An 18,797-nucleotide genomic window follows, 5' to 3' on the forward strand; every position below is an offset into this window, starting at 1 on the left:
TGTTGATATTGTGTAGTGTATGGAAGTCAAAGTGGTACTTTGTTTACATTTTGCTACTTAAATGACAAAATGGTTTGCATTTATCGCTATTTTTTAGGGTATCAACCATAATACAGTTCTCAAAAAACATTTTTTTAAACATTAAATCATTACTTTCTATAGAAGTAAAAGATTAATTATTTCTGAGGCATAATGTACATTTAATATTATGTAATTATTGTGCTGGCACATTCGATTTGACACAAAATAGGAAGCTTTCAATCACTGACTGCTCTGTTGAATAAGAACCTTCCAACAAAAACATATCGTGCGGAAACAATTGCAAATATACCGGCAGTATACCAAAAGGGGTATAAAATAGTGTTTCCTCTAATTAAATATCTTTATGTAAGTAATAGATTCAAATGTTAAATAAAGTCGAAGTCTTAAAGTTGCGGCGATTAAGTTATATGAAATCATTTAATGACTTTGTAATATCCATTGTGCGTGATATTTTTATGAACAGCAGCGACGACTTTATAAATGAACGGAGATCTTCTTTAAATACATGTATGTTTATATTTATAATATATTGTCTTTGAATATCGTCTCAGACTGTGGGAACCCGAATGAAACAACCCATGGAACGATTTTCAAAACGGGCACTACATATAAAGAAAACGTTACATATAGCTGTAATGCAGGATACGAAACAACCGACGCCGTTTTTGCCACATGTAACTCAAGTGGAAATTGGAGCAGACCTGCTCCTGTTTGCAAAGGTACATAATATTTATCAATGTATAAATGTATCTTTTTAATGAAAATGGTTAACATTGACATAAATTTCAATAATAACATACTTTTGGAAGTTGGTTCTTCAATTTTGAGAATTAATATTTTGATTAGGACATATTGTGAAAAGTCGGTCAGCTTGGAAACACAAAACTCTGTCACTATAATTTTTGTTCGAATTATAATTATAATTTGTTCACGTTTTAGGACTTTCTAGGAAATGTTTGCATAATGATAAAGTGTTATGTGAATAAAAATGATAAGAACATGTCTCAGGAACAAAGTATTTTCCTCGTGTTAATATTTAACTGTTACTCACAAACCTTATTGGCGTCCGCGCCGAAGCGCGGCGCCTATTGGAATGAAATGAGATTTTGTGAAAGGGCGACAGCAACTTCTCGAGCCTTTTATAGTTGCCAATAATAAAAGCCGATCATTCCGATCGGTATGAGGGTGCTTGATTATTAATTAGTCGCGATATGTTCAATGAATGGTGAACTGGAGAATTTCGCAATGCAAACATTTTCAAATGAAATAACCTTTTCCGTCAATAAATGGCGCTCTTCGGGGTATTTTTGCTTATCATTTTGTAGTACACAGTTGGTTATTATGGTATGTTATTCCGAAAGCTGTTAATAGAATGATGAGTTGGTGACCTAAATATTCCGAAAATCTATTTATAGAGGGATGTACTCATATCGGTAATTCCCGGTCTCTCCCGGGATTTACTAATGACTGGCGAATAGTACCACACGTTTATTGTCCGGTCTCTCCCGGTTTTGGAGTAGATGTTTGATATCGTTACAGAACAGAACAAATATTTTACAGATAAATAAGCTTTTTTTCAAAATGAATGTTTGTCACTTAGTTTGGTTACAATAATTAAAAAACACAGATCAACTCTCGAATTGATTGATTATTATTATACATAAACATACAATTCGAAAAAAAAAACCAACAACACGAATCGCATGTTATATTTTATCTTTATGAGATAAAAACAATAAATATGTACAATAATTGAGAAAAAATGTACATTTTTATGGCATTAATATGACACTATCAACTTTAAAACATTTATTTAATTTGTTATTCGTGTTTAGTAAAGATTCCGAGGAATTATTCAAAGTTACAAATCAGATTTTATGAATTATTCAATTGATTGATAATTTAAAAAATGATAAAGAAAAATACAAATGTACATGTATATGGTTTAAGAATAAACAATATTATATATTGAAAGATTAACCATGATTTACTGACTTTTTCCAGTTAAGTTTTGACTTATAATCGTCGATCATTATGACAATTGAATTCTTAAAATAGTAGTAAACGTAAAAACTCAGTATTAAAATAGCGCTTAAACACACCCAAAAAAAGAAAAGAAAACAATATTCATAAAATCTGTATTTTTTTTTATTAAAATAGATATTACATTTATTGTATGATAAACAATTATGCTCAACATGATCAACATGGTAATATAACAAGTGTCATATTGTTACTTAGTGTGAACAGATACCTTAAGAGGGGGTCCTCGCTAATAGCGATAACATAATAAGGGACAATTACACAAGTATGGTGTTGATCATGCGTTACACATATGATAAATAATGAACAATGTCTTTCGTCCGTTCATTCAAAAGTGATATACAATTATGGTAAAACCCAATGAACCATTGAAAAGTTTATAAGAATATCTTGTCATCATATATCTACTCGTTCATCTGCACCTGCTGTTTGGACGCCCTTTGATGCTTTGCATCAATGCTTTTCTTATTGTTATATATATTGTTTATAAACACTTACTATCCATAAAATAATACATGTAATTTTTCACTTTATAAAAGACATAAATGAATGTGCTCGTTACACAAACGACTGTGACTTGCAAGCTATCTGTAGCAACACTGAGGGGTCTTACACATGCAAGTGTCCAGACAAGTACACCGATAATTCCAAGAATGGGGAAACCGGTCGAGACTGTCAAGGTATGGCGTTTATCCGATAACTTAAATGTTTCTTATTTCATTTTAAGACCAATAATAATTTAAATGAACGATTTAAAAAAGTGACTCGGGTTCGACCAGAACGTTTGAGCAAACACATCTTTTCTTTAAGAAACATTTTCAGAACTGTTTTGAAGTCCAAGGGGTAACTCAACTTGCTTTGTTTGTGCCCGTCATTGGCAAAATATAAAGGGAAGTTTAATTTTTCGAGATGTATGTTTATAAGTCATGTTGTTTGTTTATTTTCTGTAATTTTCATCCTGTTAAAAATTTACATCGTGTCTCATCAGTCGATTTCACCCATGACTTTCACTATACATAATATTGAATATCAGTAATTGAATATCACTTATTGTATACCACTCATTGTATTTTACTCACTGCTGCCAATTCACTGTATACCACAGGTTGTATATCACCCACTGTTCATCGCTCATTGCATATCACTCAACGTATATTAATTATTGTATAGCAAACGTTGCATGTCATTCACTGTATACTCATACACGATATATCACTCGTTATAGATCACTCACTGTATATCACTCGCCATATATGATTCACTATGTGGCAAACATTGTATGTCACTTACTGAATATCAATCACTTTATATAGCACAATGCAAATCACTCATTTCAAAATATTTGTTGTTTTACACTCACTTTATATCGTTCACTGTCACAACTCACGCACTTTATATCTTTAACTATATCTCACTATGTTTATATCACTGACTGTATATCACTTCCTTTATGTCAATCATTTTAATCATACTGTTTGTTTAACTTGATTTAACTGAACTGAATTTTTCAAAACATAATTTTACAATGTTTTCAGAACACTGTAAAAGAGTTATTTTGTTTCGCGGAAAGCAATATATTTGTTTGTGCGGTACGAATTTAGTTTATTAAAATAAATATTGTGATGAGCAGGGAAGTACGTCAACGCACTTAAAAACTGTGAAAGTGTTATTTTAGATGATGATTTATTCAGTTAATATACAATAATGTTTGTTTATATCAATATACTGTTTATATCAAACAGACATAGATGAGTGTGCAGATTGGAATAAAAGTCAATGTAATAAGAAAGGATCACAGTGTGTTAATTACCATGGAGGGTACGTCTGTGTTTGTCATCGAGGATGGACTGGCACTCGCTGTGAAAATGGTATCTTAAACTGAAATTGTATGACATTGAATTGACATTAGATAACAAAGTGACATTTTGCCCTTCCAAAAGTGTCAAGTTGAAAATAAAATAACATAATTGTCTTCAGTTTAATATTTTACATCACGTGAGAAATAACAAACGTGACCTTTATATTAATCTATAAACGTCCTTCGGGAGATATCGGTAATGTTCAATTTATAAACAAAGTTGGACAGTCATTTTATATTTTAGGCAGTTTTTATATTGTATAAGAATTATTTGTTAATATCAATTATTGTTCAGTCGCAATTAGAATAGTCAATCGGTTAAAATACGATTAACTTATCTCAATTTGAAAGTGAAAGAATGGGCAAAATGTCACTTTAAGAAATTATGCTTCATGCATGGAAATGTTTGAGCATTTTAAAACTAATTCATTATTTACATTTAAAGGGCATTCAAATCTGCTAAAGATTTTTAATAACTTTGTATTTTTATTAACACATTGTATCAAAGAATAATAATAATATTAATAATATGAGTGGTAAATATTTTTTAACAATGAATTGATATATTTCATATCAAAGACGAGTTCAACAATGTATTAATTGTTCAATAATTTGGTGCCTGAATTCAGACAGCATATTTTTGTGCATTATGCTTTCAACTTACTTGTTTTGAAATCGCTTGGGCGTCCGTGGTTGAGTAGTTATTGTCGTAAGCTTCAAAATAGTTGCCACTTTATTAGATAAAAATATTCTGATTTGCATTTTATGTTTTAGATCGATAAATCTAATGATTTATTTTACAGATATTAACGAGTGTAACGATACATCTACTTGTGGGGTAGAAGCTTATTGTACTAATTTTGACGGAGGTTATAATTGCACGTGCAATAAAGACTTCCCGAAAGGAGACCCGACATTTCATTGCTATAGTAATATAAGATTTACCAATACTTTCCTTGACACTTTGCTACCATCTTTAATTATTAGATAATATTTCTCGTTTTTCACTTTAAGTGAACATTTTGTTTTTATTTTATATCTCATTAATGTTGCAATGTTGTACATGTATATATATGTGCCTCGTAGGTTTTACATATTTTGGTTTATTCCTTTTCAAAACTTTGTTGATAAGTCATACACTACATGTACGTATGTACCGTTGTTTCTAAAACATTAACATCTTAAATATATAGTAAGAGTTTTCATTTTTAACTAATGCATTTTAAATTATAGCAAAATACAAATTTTGACAAACATATTATTCATCATTATTTACAATGTTCCATTTAATGAATTTTCTAAGTTTTCAAAGTTTCAGCATTGCTTTTTCTTAAGCCATCAAAATGTTCAATGATATACCGCGGTCCCCTGATGTGATTTGTTCTCATACAATCTATCGCATATCAGCTTATAAACATGTTTATTGTACACCTAAAAATAAAATAATGAGAAAAAAATGATGAATTAAAATGCGTATTTTCATTATCCGTATTTTCACTGTAAAAATGCAGTTAAAAAAAATATTCCAATACTTAAACTACTCTTGCTAGACTTCTTTCTTCTAAATAATGATTAGAAATTCTATCCATAAATACAAGATTTATTTCTATTTTGTAATAGGAAAATTATCATTCTTCATTAATGTGTGGCTAACGCCAAATAATATCTTTTTTCATAACACGCGATAAATCCTGTTTTTATAGAAAAAAGGATACCCTCTATATTTTAAACATTTTCATGAACCGTTTATCAAAATTAAATGATCTGACACTTTCATTTTATGTTCCTAGAAAAGGTTATCATTGAATTGAAGACACCTGTAGTACCGTTCAGGGGAGATAATGAGTTGATCAACTCTTTTCCTATACACAACAGGTTTCCTTATTTTGGAAAGGAGTATAAATCTTTTAGAGTAAGTCATAACTGTGGGATATTATTAAACAGTTAAGACAATTTGTTTGATCGATAAAATTACGTTGTTTCTTCAATGTTATTGTTTCCATATATTTACACAGCTTTTAAAGCGTTTAAAGTATAAATCATAATGCAAAAATAATGTTTTGAATGTTGAAAAAGACTTCTTCCATTTTGCCAATATTAAAATATTTGTTGAGACTTAACCTTTTTGAGCCGGTGCCTCATGCACGCACTCATCGTTTAACGTTTAAAACCCTACTTATATTGTGTTTGTATACATCATTTAGTTTACGTACATGTTTTGTATTCAAGTGTGTTAAATAAAAAAGACATTCTATGTTACAACTGTTTAGAGATCGACCATAAGATCATTAAAACAATATAAAGTGTAACTGTAAATAAACTTAACTTAATATAAGATATTTCATTAGATTAAGCTTGTTCATAACTTTATATAAATGTAAATTTTCAAGGTAGTGATACGATAAATAAAATAGTGCTCTTACGGGCGTGTTCAGATGCAGTTTAAACGTCAGCATAGAAAAAACTTATATCGATATAAATGTATGTAGATTTGTCTCGTTTCTTATTCACAGCCGAATATGAATGGTTTTATCACACTTGGCTTTCAACCCTTGTATCAGAACTATGGGCCAGAAACCCCTTCTAACTGGAAGACATTTAGCGAAGGTCGAACTGTGATAGCTCCATTCTGGACAAATCTAGACTCTACTAATCTCACTGGAGGTGTTTTTGTCCATCTCATGGAATACTACAGAGGTAATATGAATGATAGTCGACACAAAGACCTGGAAAAGCTGGGAGACATATTTTCAACGTCCTTTAACCTTACAGATTTTCGCCCGCGTGTTGCTATTGAAGTCACGTGGTTGAACGTTACAAAATCATCCTATATTATACCAACAAGACTCATAAAATCTCAAGTGAGTTGAACATTTATTATTTAAAGTGAAAAGACAATATATGCATAACGCTTCATTTTTTCTTCAATTAACACCTGCAGGACACGACATGATAATGCACTTTACCATCGAGTCCCCCGGTCGAGGTTCATTTTAAGTCAGATGACTACTGCAGATAGTATTGCAAGGAAAAGGAATGTGCATAGGGCTACATTTGCAAGATAAGGTTATCAATAAATCTGTTAATTCGGCGTTTCAAAATTTGTTTTTCGTTTAAAGAAATCGGTGACCTCTTGCTTTTCAGTTTGGAATGTTATGCCATTTGACACTAAATATTGAAAACAAAACTACCCGGGCTGCCAGTAAGCTAAATATACATGACGCAGACGCACTGAGTCATGCATATTGAAAGAACATAACCACGAAGCTTTAAGAAGTCAGTACTTGCAAAAATATTAAAAATAGAGAGATATATTTACCAAGGATAAAAATTAAGCAGAAATTCTGATCGTTGCTTTTTATGCTTTGTTTCAAGAAAACATTATAAGAGCTATTTTTACGGAATGAAACGTGAAACAAAAGTAAAATCATGACCTTTCTTATCACATAAATCGCTAGTTTTCTGGTTGACTCTTAAATAAAATACATAACAGACACATTATTTGAAACCGTGCTCAGTGTATAAAATTCATTTAAAATATTTTATTTATTCGTATCTAATTGAAGATGTTTTACTACAACACAAATGTGCTATTATAACAAACACATATCGTGAAACTTAAAAAACGTGGACTTTCTTGTACTTTCAGAATGTGACAATGCAATTGATTCTTATTTCGGATGGTATATATTCATACCTAATGTTTAACTACGATCATGAGCAATGGTCACTTAAACTCGACAAGAATATACCAAGTTCTGCCGGCTATAGTTGCAAAGACAACGATGTTTATATCTTGGCAACAAGCAAAAATGCAAGTTATTTGAACCAACATACCAACGTTGAGACGGGTAACTGATTGTATTTCTTTAAAAAATATGCAAAGTTAATTTTGTAATCATTTTTGCCAGATGTTAGATACTGTCACTTAGTTTAATTGTTAATTTGGTAAGCATTTACACTTTTGAAGCATCTTCACCTGTTTTTAAAACATTCATTTTTTTCTTTCCTACAATGATGTTCCAAATTACCAAATGCATGATTATGTTCATTTCCATGCTCACTATAACTTATTAAGTTCAAATAGCGACGTAAATTTACTTTAATGATCCGCTCTTAATATGCAAACAATTGCCATTGTCGAAGATTTACATGTAGTCCTTTTTCTTGATATGTGGTTCCAGTATATAAACTTGAATACTTAGATGTGTGGTCTGCCTTTTAAGTTTCTTTTTTTTCTATAACATGTTTGGTTCGTGACCTCTAATCAACTTTAGTTATCCCGCTGTATACATTATTTTACTTGGGAATTATACTTGCCACTGTTCATAGAATGGTGCGAAAGTGACATTGAGGTAAATTGAGTAAAATTGAGGGTTCCATGATAACTACAATATTAAAACATTTGTGGATTGTTTTGAAACCAACCATATTTTCCAATGTTTTCATGTTTACATGATAAATGATGCTTAAGCCGGTGCTTGGGGCATTGACAGTATTTTGCAGTTACCATTACCTTCCATGAACAGGCTTAATCAAACAGAGCCTACAGCAAAGCCAGTTTTGCCTCTTTCAGCGTTCTGTTTTTCTGTATTTAGGAATCACCTGAAGCTCCGTTAACACTGTTCAAAAGGAAGTTTACAGTTATTTACAGTCCAATATTTGCCAGATATCGATCAAACCTTTAGATAGTTCCGTTAACTATTTCACAAAAATATTATACTGTGATTCAACTATTGAATGTTTTGTACTTATATTGCTTAAATATCAATATAAGCGGACAAATACCGATCCATCTTTAACTATTTTATTCTTATATTATATTGTTAGACTGTCAATGTTTCGAATGTTAAAAATGTTTGGTTCTTATATTTTGATGACTGCAATTTCATGTAATATTATCAGACTGATACAGATAAGATAAATTAATGATGTTTTTCTTAAAGTGTTGGATTGTCAATAATTAGATAGATGCCGATCCAATTTTGTAGATGTTTTGTTCTAAAAGTCCATTGTTGTCATGCCATTTATAAACATTAAATTATATGCTTACCCAGCTGTTTAATTCACAAATGGAGCTGGGCGCTGACATATTTAATATGTAAATAATTCAGTTATTTCCTAATATAACTTTTTTCTCAGGTCCTGATGGAAGATGGATATTCAACGTTACAGATCATGATCAGATTACAAGTGCCGTTTTAAAAAACGAATCAGAGTGTCTGAAATTTAGTAAAAATGAAACAATAAGAATTTGGATATCGAAACAGCGATTGTTATCGTACGCATGTCCATGTACCCAGCAACAGATGGACCTCGACTACAGTTACCGTATTGTGGAACCAATGTATGAGAATGCAAGTCCTAAACCAACATGTTATGAGGCGTGGTTCTTTAACAATGATGGGGTGAAGCAGACATGCTGTTACAGGTATATATGATTTGTTTTAGAAATAATTGTACACAGAAATCGGTTTTAAACATTATGTAATTTTTACACGAATAATTATTTTAAAGAAATTGAAAAAAATGAAAAAATGAAAACATTGTTTTATTTTTAATGTTTTAGCTAAAAAAAGATGGTATCTAAAGTGGAAAATAAATAATACGGAAACGCAAAATAGCTCGGAAATGCAAAATATCACGGAGACGCAAATGCCACGGAAAAACTGTATAAACACTTATGCTTCTTATTTTTGACGTCATTTGACACTCGAGCTTGCTTTTTCAGGGTAGTCTTCGATTCAGGCATATGGTTAAAATTAAAATTTATTTAATTATAAGAGATTCTTACTGAATATGTTTGATTTAAATAAAAGATTGCACAAAACCATGTTTAGAAAGCTGCATGTGCTATAACTCGTCAGTTCAATTTTGTCTGTTCTTAAAGAAACCGTCAGTTCTTAAACGACACTATGTATTTACAATTTATACTGTGATAGCGCAAAAAAAAAGTGAAATATTTTCTATGAAACTTGTAATATTTGTAGATGGTGGTCTGGAGATTATGCGCGTCTTTTTATTTATTTCTTATAATGAAATATTTGGTTGCTATGGCAACAAAAAGACGTCGGCTATCGCAAATCTAATACAAAAACTGGATCCTCTGATAACGCAAAAAAGTACTGAAAATATATTTTATAAAACATAATTATTATTTCTAGATGGCAGAGATAATGCACGTCTTTTTTCTATGTTAAAAAATACTTCATTCCTATTGCAACAAATATTATTTTAGTATGACAAATAAACAATATTTGTGATAACTCAAAACCATAAGAATAACCCTACCTATTGACCTAAGAATGTCCATGCAAAAATGATGTCCTTATTTTATAACTTCTTTATTTTAATGTTTTTACTTCAATCTTTAATAATTGTTTCGTATTACATCACCCACATCATATGTTGCAAGGTTCACAACACCAATATTTCTAGAATTACAAGCCTTGTCTCAACTTCAAATTTCAAGTTTAACTCAAATCATACGTGAAAAGATTCAGCATGACTATGTCAAGAATTATGTGCCCCTTGATCTTATTTCTGTATATTATTTTCTCCCCATTTCGTAAAAAATTTACTTCAAACTTTTACATCATAATATTACAACGACGTTTAAAAATCTAGCGTCCATATATCCAGAATTATATTCAATTAAACTCTTATTTTATCTTATTTATTTTTTAACTTTCTTATTTCTTCATGAATTTACCTATACAATTAAATATACAGTCATTATCAGGGGCCATTATGCTTTGTGATTAGATTTATAAGTCTTGCGATAATTTTTGTTTTGAACTTTATTTGAAAGCTATTATATGTGTCTCCCTTGTCTTCTTTGTTACCATAAATTTTATCTACCTTAGTCTTCAGATAATTGTTTTCTGTCATCTCTTTTGACATCTTTCATAATAAATGACAATGTTCATAAAAATTGCATCTTTATTTCAAGAGTTATCTCCTCTTTGTTAAATAATTTTGATTTTACAAATGTTTTACTCTAGTTAGTACGAGGGTTTTTTCATCTGTCTGTCAGTCATTTTGTCTGTCCGTTTACATTTAAAGAACTTGAAAATTTTCTAAAAATCTACTTACAATAGAGAATACACATTTAACCTGAGAAATTTGGATCTGATGATTATCTGCTTTATAAACATAATTACCTTATTAGGCAGGAAAACATAACACAATACTTTGATACAGACAAACTAAGAACTTAAAACATTTAAGTCCATTCCTGTTTTCCAAATGGCATTTACACATGTCGCTGGGGTTCTAATCGGTAGGGGACTTTTGCACTGATTGCATTTTTTTTTGAAAATTGCTTGTTCGAAAAATAACTAGTAATAGACCCGTTCGAACCAATAGTTTTATTCTCGTGTATGTATGTTGATTATGATTATTTCGCTTAACTGTTATACTATACCCTTTTTGGTTCTTTTCGATTTCTTTCAAAGAAGTTTTTCACGTGTCTTAAACAAACATCTATTCAAATATAAATGTATTTTAACTTCGCTTCACCACCAAACTGGCCTACTGACACCATCGTACTGTCGTACTGAGCGCGTTTTGTTCTCAGAGAACCACAGTTATCAGCGTTTAATAACAAACTAGCAAGCATTAATGTTCTTCAGTTTGTAAGCAAACATGCAGAAATATATTTAATACAAGGCCATAAACATGTGTGATAGATCTACAAGTATTCAGGTTTCTTTTCTAGCTTTTTATTTTATTCTTTTTTATTGTTTTTAGTTATGGAGCTTTGAAGAAGGATTTTACAGGAGGTGGTTTTGCAACTTTCGAGCCAGACCCTTACAATATTATGCAATATTTCTACATGTGCTGCGACCCAAAGACTGACAGACACCAGTGCCATCTATTTTATGAAATGAATCCGCCTGATGACTGTTCAAGATTTCAACCTGCGGACGAACCCATTAGCAGGCACAAGCGTTCACTTTTTGGTTTCTGGAATAGTGGTGCTTGTAAATCATATTCAAGCGTTTCGTTTATGATGATTGTTGTACTTGTATTCATAAAGATAATTAACTAACAAAAACAATATTCGTTGATATGATGTTTTCATTTTGTTATTGTGGAAAGACTGAGGGGAGATAAAACTAGAAATTTGAGAAAAAATGAAACACATGTTTGCATATCATGAAAACTTCTAAAACCTTCAAAATGTGGATCAAATATACTTCTTTCTAAACAATTTTGTTTTTGTCTGTGTATTAAAAGTGTATAATTGTTCTTTTCTTACTAGTTGTTTTTGGATTAATAAAGAAAGTGCATTCCTAGTAGTATTGGAATTTCATATCTGTAAGATACTTTTCAGATATTTTTAGACACTATAGTAGGACTAGAAATAAACGTTTTTAGTCCCCTACCAGTTTGACCGTTGGGGACTTTAGGTTAACCCTCCTCCCGTCTGTCCGTACGTCTGTCTGTCCGCACAAACATTTTAGGTATATGAGCTAACTAACGGTACACTGGAACAAAAGAACAAAGGACTTCATTCCGTAATAATAGTTATATTATAAGGAAACAATAATTAGCTCACAAGGAAACAAAAGAAAAGAACAATAGAAATAGCTCATAAACATGAAAAATTGGTACGTCCGTCTGTCTGTCTGTCAGTCCGTCCGTCTGTCTGCCAGTCCGTCAGTCCGTCCGTCCACAAAACTGGATCCCGCCATAACGCAAAAAGTGCTGAAAATATTTTTATGAAACTTGATATATGGGTAGATGGCATTATGGAAATTATGCACGTCTTTTTTTGTCCTATGTTGAAAATTTTGGCTGCTATGGCAACAAAAAGTCGGCAAATTTAACACATAAACTGGATCCAGTGATAACGCAAAAAGTACTGAAAATATTTTTTATGAAACTTGAAATATGGATAGATAGCAGTCTTTAGATTATGCACATCTTTTTTCTTCCTATGTTGAAAAATCTTGTTGCTATGGCAACAAGTAGCCTGAATTTCAAGTTTCCTGATTTAAATTTTTCAGCTTTTTCACTATAAGTTCTTTATTTCTTAAGGTGTTTACTTCAAACTTTAAATATAAGATTCTGGTCATAAACCACATCATATGTGACAAGGTTTACAACTCTAGCACAGAAATTATCAGTATTACCTCCCTTGAATTTTTATGAAAAATAATGTCTTTTTTAAATAACTTTTTTTTTCCTAATGTATCTTCTTCAAACTTCATATATATTTTTCTTATTATAACTCATCATTTTTGAGAATGTTAAAAACTCTAGCAAGACTATTTCCAGAATTATGTCCCCGTTGAACTTAGATCTTTTTCGAAAAATTGGTATTTTTCACTCCAACTTCTTCATTCCTTCTAGGTTTTACTTTAAAAATCCCACATCGTGATAATATGACAAGGTTGTATAAAAATAATTTCCTTACTAAGCAGGGAAACTTAACACATTACTGTGGTATAGAACTAAAAAGATTTAAGCTCATTCATGTCATTCATTCACTGGCAAAATTAATTGGCCAATGGCCCATCAGAATGTTGCTTGGGTTCTAACCGGTAGGGGACTTATGGATTGCTTGCAATACTATGATAATTGCTTGTTTTTTATTATTATGTGAAACTTTTGACGTACGTATGCATAAAAATACACGAACTAAAATTCAAATCATTCACAACTTTATTTTTACAATAATCATTTGTGTTGTGTATGTTGACGAAAAAAATGATAAAGAGTTTACACGCCTCCACTCTATCCATGACCAAAATAACACAAGTTACAATTAAGATTTTATAATTGTATTGCATTTATCTTTTTGCAAAACTTCGAGTGTTACTGTAATACATGATCTATTTATAAATTCAAAGTGTATGTATTCAATGTTATGGATCCAAATGGAGGTCCAAATGGTTTTTACCATATTTACAAACTACATTTTATTTCGATCATTTTTAATTACTGATTTTCATTTTCTTGCAAATTTTTCTGAATACTTATAAATAAAATGTCGTCAATGTCAAATATTGTTATTTTTTAGGATAATAAAACATCAAACATAACACACATAGAAGGACAACCAAAGATTTAATAATGCGTAATGAGATTCAATGAAATCATAATATCGTCGAAACATGAATCTTTCAAGCGTTCTTAACGGTAGTATTACCCCTCACTTTTTTGTAAATGCTTATCTCCAAAATGTCACTGGGACTTTTCCTTGCTTTAATGCAAGTGTACCACGTGACAAAAATATATTATTTTACATAGGTAACAGTACTTTTTTACATTAGTCCCGTGGTATGTTTTTAAAGAATAAAATGGAAGACATTATTACTCTCGACTCTGCCTGTAGCTCAGTTGGTTAGACTACTGACTGTCACTCCTGAGGTTCCGGGTTCGACCCTAGGTAACACCCTAGGGTTTTTTCAGAGACACTTTAGAGTCTGCTGAGGTAAGCACCTTTAGTTACTTGAAATATGTGCTTACACTTTCGCGGTTATCCTTGACCGTCCGCTCTAAAGAAAAATCAATCAATCAATCAATAATGTTTCGAAGTTCACTACGTAGGGTAATCAACAGGGAATTCAGATGTTTGCAATCTAGGGTGTCTTTCGTGTGGTTGAATAGTCAAAAGATAAATATTCGTTTTCTTGGGAAGTTAATGCATGGGGATATGCATGTAAAAATAGAACAAGCAGATGATCAAAACACAAAGCAAAGGATTATTTAATCATTGAAACACACAAATCTACTTTCAGATATAGGATATTGTAATTGCTCATTGTCAAAAAATCATATTTGAGTCAAATTTCACGGATCATATAAATTGGCTAGTGTTTTGAATTCTAAATGAATCACAGTTTAACGAATGTGTATGACTGATATATTTCATCATTAATTTTGCTGAAGGTGAACTAGAAAACAATTTCTCAAGTATCATTACAACTTGCATATATAATGTTACTCTTTGTTCAATTTTGTTAAAAGTTAATTTTATTGAAAATATCCGATCATTATCATCATTATTCGGGTAAATACAATAAATGACACATAGGTTTGTGAGTATCAGTAACAATATCATCGCTCGTAAAATCATTTTACCCAACCGGCAGTATTTTCAACGGGATATTAGTTTTATTGTAACCCACAAAGTCTATATATTGTCTCCTTGATAGGGCTTTTACCTTCATCTGGACATATTTGGTTGTTCGACTACCATTTATTTTTGAAAATCAACATAAAATTAGCATTAAATCACACTGACGATGACAGAGCGAAATATTCATCCGAAAGTATTGATGACAGGTGCAGTGCAATTGCGTATTCTTGTTGCTGTTGTTGTTGTGCCTGCTGCTGCTTCTAGTACAAATGCTGCTACTGCCACGACAACAGCTGGCAAAAACAACGAGATTCCGCTAAAAACAAGCAAACATCGTATTAAAATGAAATTCAAAGTATTTAAGGATTAATGCTGAATGCAAATTCTCCTATCTGAAAGAGGGTTCATTTTCAGTGAGAACAAAGGTTTCGTTTAAAGCTTAGAGGAGGCACACTCTTCCTTTTTTCTTTCTTCATATTTTGCCTACATTTATGCAATTCAGCTATTATAGGCTATCGTCTTTCTGTAGTTGATAAGGTATTTTGTAACAATTAACAGGTATAACCGCGGGGGTCATTATTTTATTGGGGTCAGTTGACGTTACACCGGCATCCAGTATGCCATGAAGGCCGTTTTGTATAGGATACATTAGTTTTAGGAATAAATAGATTTTTTAAAGGTTATTCACAGAACATGAACATGAATTTTAATGTTTGGCGGCAATTTTGATATTACGTTCCAAAATGAACCATCTGATGTCAATACGAAACCTAAACAGAAAATTTTAATTATTTAGGTTTAGTTTTCTTTAAATAACCTTACAAAAGAGTCAATACTTACACTTCAGTAGTTGCCCTTGACAACAAATACGAAAATATGGCATGATTGGTTTCACTTAGCACTTAATTGATCAACACACTTAGGTTTATGCCATTTTAAATGCACATCTCTAAAGAAAAGAATTTAGCAGAACGATATAGAAACGTTAAAATTTAGAAGCATCCACCATGTATGTATGACATCTTTACCGTAGGGAACGTAATAAAGTATCGCGCTTTCATGTTACAGTATAGACATTTAAAGATGAAGGATTATTTGTTAGGTAAACACTTAACAGGTGTGTGACCATAATACAAATAGTTGCTTGTACTTTGCGAGTTAGGAACTGGGTTCTGCATCTAGTCATATATTTCCTCAGCCCCTGCACAGCAGTATCATCTCTATATTGGCTCATAAATGTGCAGATTTGACGTTTTAAAAAATATTTGAATTGAGAGCCAAACGCTTCTTTCCCATTCAGACATTATGCGTACAAAATTACCTTACAAAACGTAAGTCCATTTTGTTTAGTAAGATTTATAAAAGTTAATTACCAGTTGAACATATTTTCTTGTTCCCCAAATGCATTTGGAAACAGTTTTGAACGAATAGAATTTCGCAAGGTTGCAGAATAGACCAAGCGTCTGTTCATTGTCAGTAGTGGTTACTGCAAGCTACCACCTTGGTCCATGCCTAAATAAAATGGGATTTTAAAAGGGGATCGGAGCAATTGTCTGACTTAATTTATGCTCTATATCTTTTATATTATTCTCCGTTTTAGAAACACGATACAGGATGAACACTCCTTTAAATGAATGATGACAAAATAGTCTTTACCTAACAAGTAATGACGTCAGCACCATGATTTAACAAAGAAAGTGAATGCTTTCTTCACAGTGCTACCCGGCGAATGTTGTAAACTGTAACAACATTGGATCAAAGTCGCATTGTCTATACTGTAACACTGCAAAAGATCTACAGTATAACAGTGTTTATTTTTTCAAACGCTTTTGACAAACAGGACATTAGGTTCAAATGGTCATTTCCTTTAATAAAATATTCTTAGCACAAGGAACTAACGTTGTGTAAGTTTAACCGAAAAGCGCGATACTGAAACACGTTCCCTACGGTGATTTTTTCTGTCAATCAGTTAAACGCAAAGAACAGTTTTACGAGGACAATATGCATCTTAATATATCGACAAATTGAAAGTAAAGCCAAGGAAGGGAAATATATCTGCCAAAAGTCCTACACATGGTTCTACTTCGGCAATAAACGTATGCACCCTAAAATGATGAAATATAATGCAGTGATACCAACTAGGGTACAGAACATGAATAAGGTAAGAAAATTGAAAAAAGAATCACGGAAACACGATGACATAATTTATATTTAATCGGCGTCTTTTGTTTCCAGGTTATATTTTCATTAAACCGGGAATCTTTTTTGTTTTTTAATTCGGTTCAATACTCACAATTTATCAACACTTTCAAATTAAAATTTTACATATTAAATCTAAAGAAATGTTAAAATAAATGTATTAGTTTTAAATATGAAATAATACTTCAAATGAACATGCAGATTAATGATAATAAGTTTTAAAATACTACAGTTCTACAGTTACAAAAAAGGTAATGAATGAGAATATTTATGTTGTAAATGCATTTATTTATTTATTTATTTATTTATTTATTTATTTATTTATTTATTAACAACGTTAAAGATCCTGTTATTTATTTTTTAATGGTTTATATCATAAATATTATGTTCAAATGAAGATCAATCAATACTGTAAGTTCCATTAATTGTAAAGATATTACCGAATTTACATTTTCATGTTCATAAAGGGAAGTAATAAGAAATTTATTTTCAATAAAGTCAGTCTAAGTGAAATGTTTCAATACAAAATGAATGCATATATTATAATGATAACATATAATGTGAACAAATATTTGCAGTACATATTAATTATTTGACATATTCTTCGATGTTTGAAAATTGTTTTAGAAGCATAATATGTATATATGTAAAATTTCACTTATTAATGGTTAACAACCATACAGGATCTTTACCTGTGCATAATTCGCCACGGTATCATATGCACGAGAAAACATAGTTTTGGTCTGAGGGATCAAACCCATAGTCTCTGAATTGAGAGTGAGAAACATGAATCCCCAGGCTACCGCTCCCCTTGACATTTATACATGTACTTTCAATCGCCAAATAATGCAAGTGCTTTATTATCGTCACGATTATTCTGAGAGATATGTGAATGAACATCTAAAAAACAATTACATTAAAATACTTTTAATGAGGTGCAATTTTAAAATATCGTCTTGAAACGATGAATAGTATTGCCAATTTATAAAATATTAAAACCCTTATAATGCCTTCTTAATCATTTTGATTAATGTATTTATTTAAAAAATGCACATTTTATCTTTGATTAGATTTAATTTAGTAATACAAACAAATACACACAGTTTATAAATTATTTCAAGAGGTATTGAACATATCACTCACTACTTTACGATTATCGTACTTAAGAATTGATGGTGTTTTTTTATTTTATTTGCAAACTTATCAGCCCTGCCAAGATATGATAATCTCAACATTGAATTATCAACCACTTGAAAATATATGCCACTGTGACGATTCTGAAAACAATGCGTAATTGTTATAAATCAAGAGTTACATATTTATCCTTTGTCATGTTAAGTGCCATTGGTATCTTGGGAGACATTTTTAGCTTAAATCAACATGTACGTAGATATCGAAATAAGCTAACACTGATCAAATTACTATTATATAGAAAGGCCAGATGTACTGGCATGCATGAATGAAACAATAATGCTACATACAAAAAATGTTAAATGAATTGGTAAAAAGGAAATGAGAACGGTGCACATGGTCGTTCACTGAATAAAACATTTGTAAAGAAAA

At 31.0% G+C, this 18,797-nt stretch overlaps 1 protein-coding gene across 1 annotated transcript in view; it reads left to right on the forward strand.

Annotated features, from left to right (window-relative positions):
- LOC132751022 (sushi, von Willebrand factor type A, EGF and pentraxin domain-containing protein 1-like) overlaps positions 1-12,196 on the forward strand; it is a 47,851-nt gene extending 35,655 nt beyond the window's left edge. Inside the window, exons 19-27 of the mRNA XM_060741121.1 lie at positions 594-761; positions 2,625-2,765; positions 3,828-3,953; positions 4,747-4,872; positions 5,734-5,855; positions 6,457-6,804; positions 7,593-7,794; positions 9,086-9,374; positions 11,696-12,196. Of these exons, the coding sequence (XP_060597104.1) occupies positions 594-761; positions 2,625-2,765; positions 3,828-3,953; positions 4,747-4,872; positions 5,734-5,855; positions 6,457-6,804; positions 7,593-7,794; positions 9,086-9,374; positions 11,696-11,996 (1,823 nt within the window). The 3' untranslated portion in view covers positions 11,997-12,196. The remainder of the gene's footprint in view (positions 1-593; positions 762-2,624; positions 2,766-3,827; positions 3,954-4,746; positions 4,873-5,733; positions 5,856-6,456; positions 6,805-7,592; positions 7,795-9,085; positions 9,375-11,695) is intronic.
- Positions 12,197-18,797: the final 6,601 nt, after the last annotated feature.

Source organism: Ruditapes philippinarum, unplaced genomic scaffold, assembly GCF_026571515.1.
Source record: "Ruditapes philippinarum isolate M1 unplaced genomic scaffold, ASM2657151v2 ctg2387_1_1_1_1, whole genome shotgun sequence".
Lineage (NCBI taxonomy): Eukaryota > Metazoa > Mollusca > Bivalvia > Venerida > Veneridae > Ruditapes > Ruditapes philippinarum.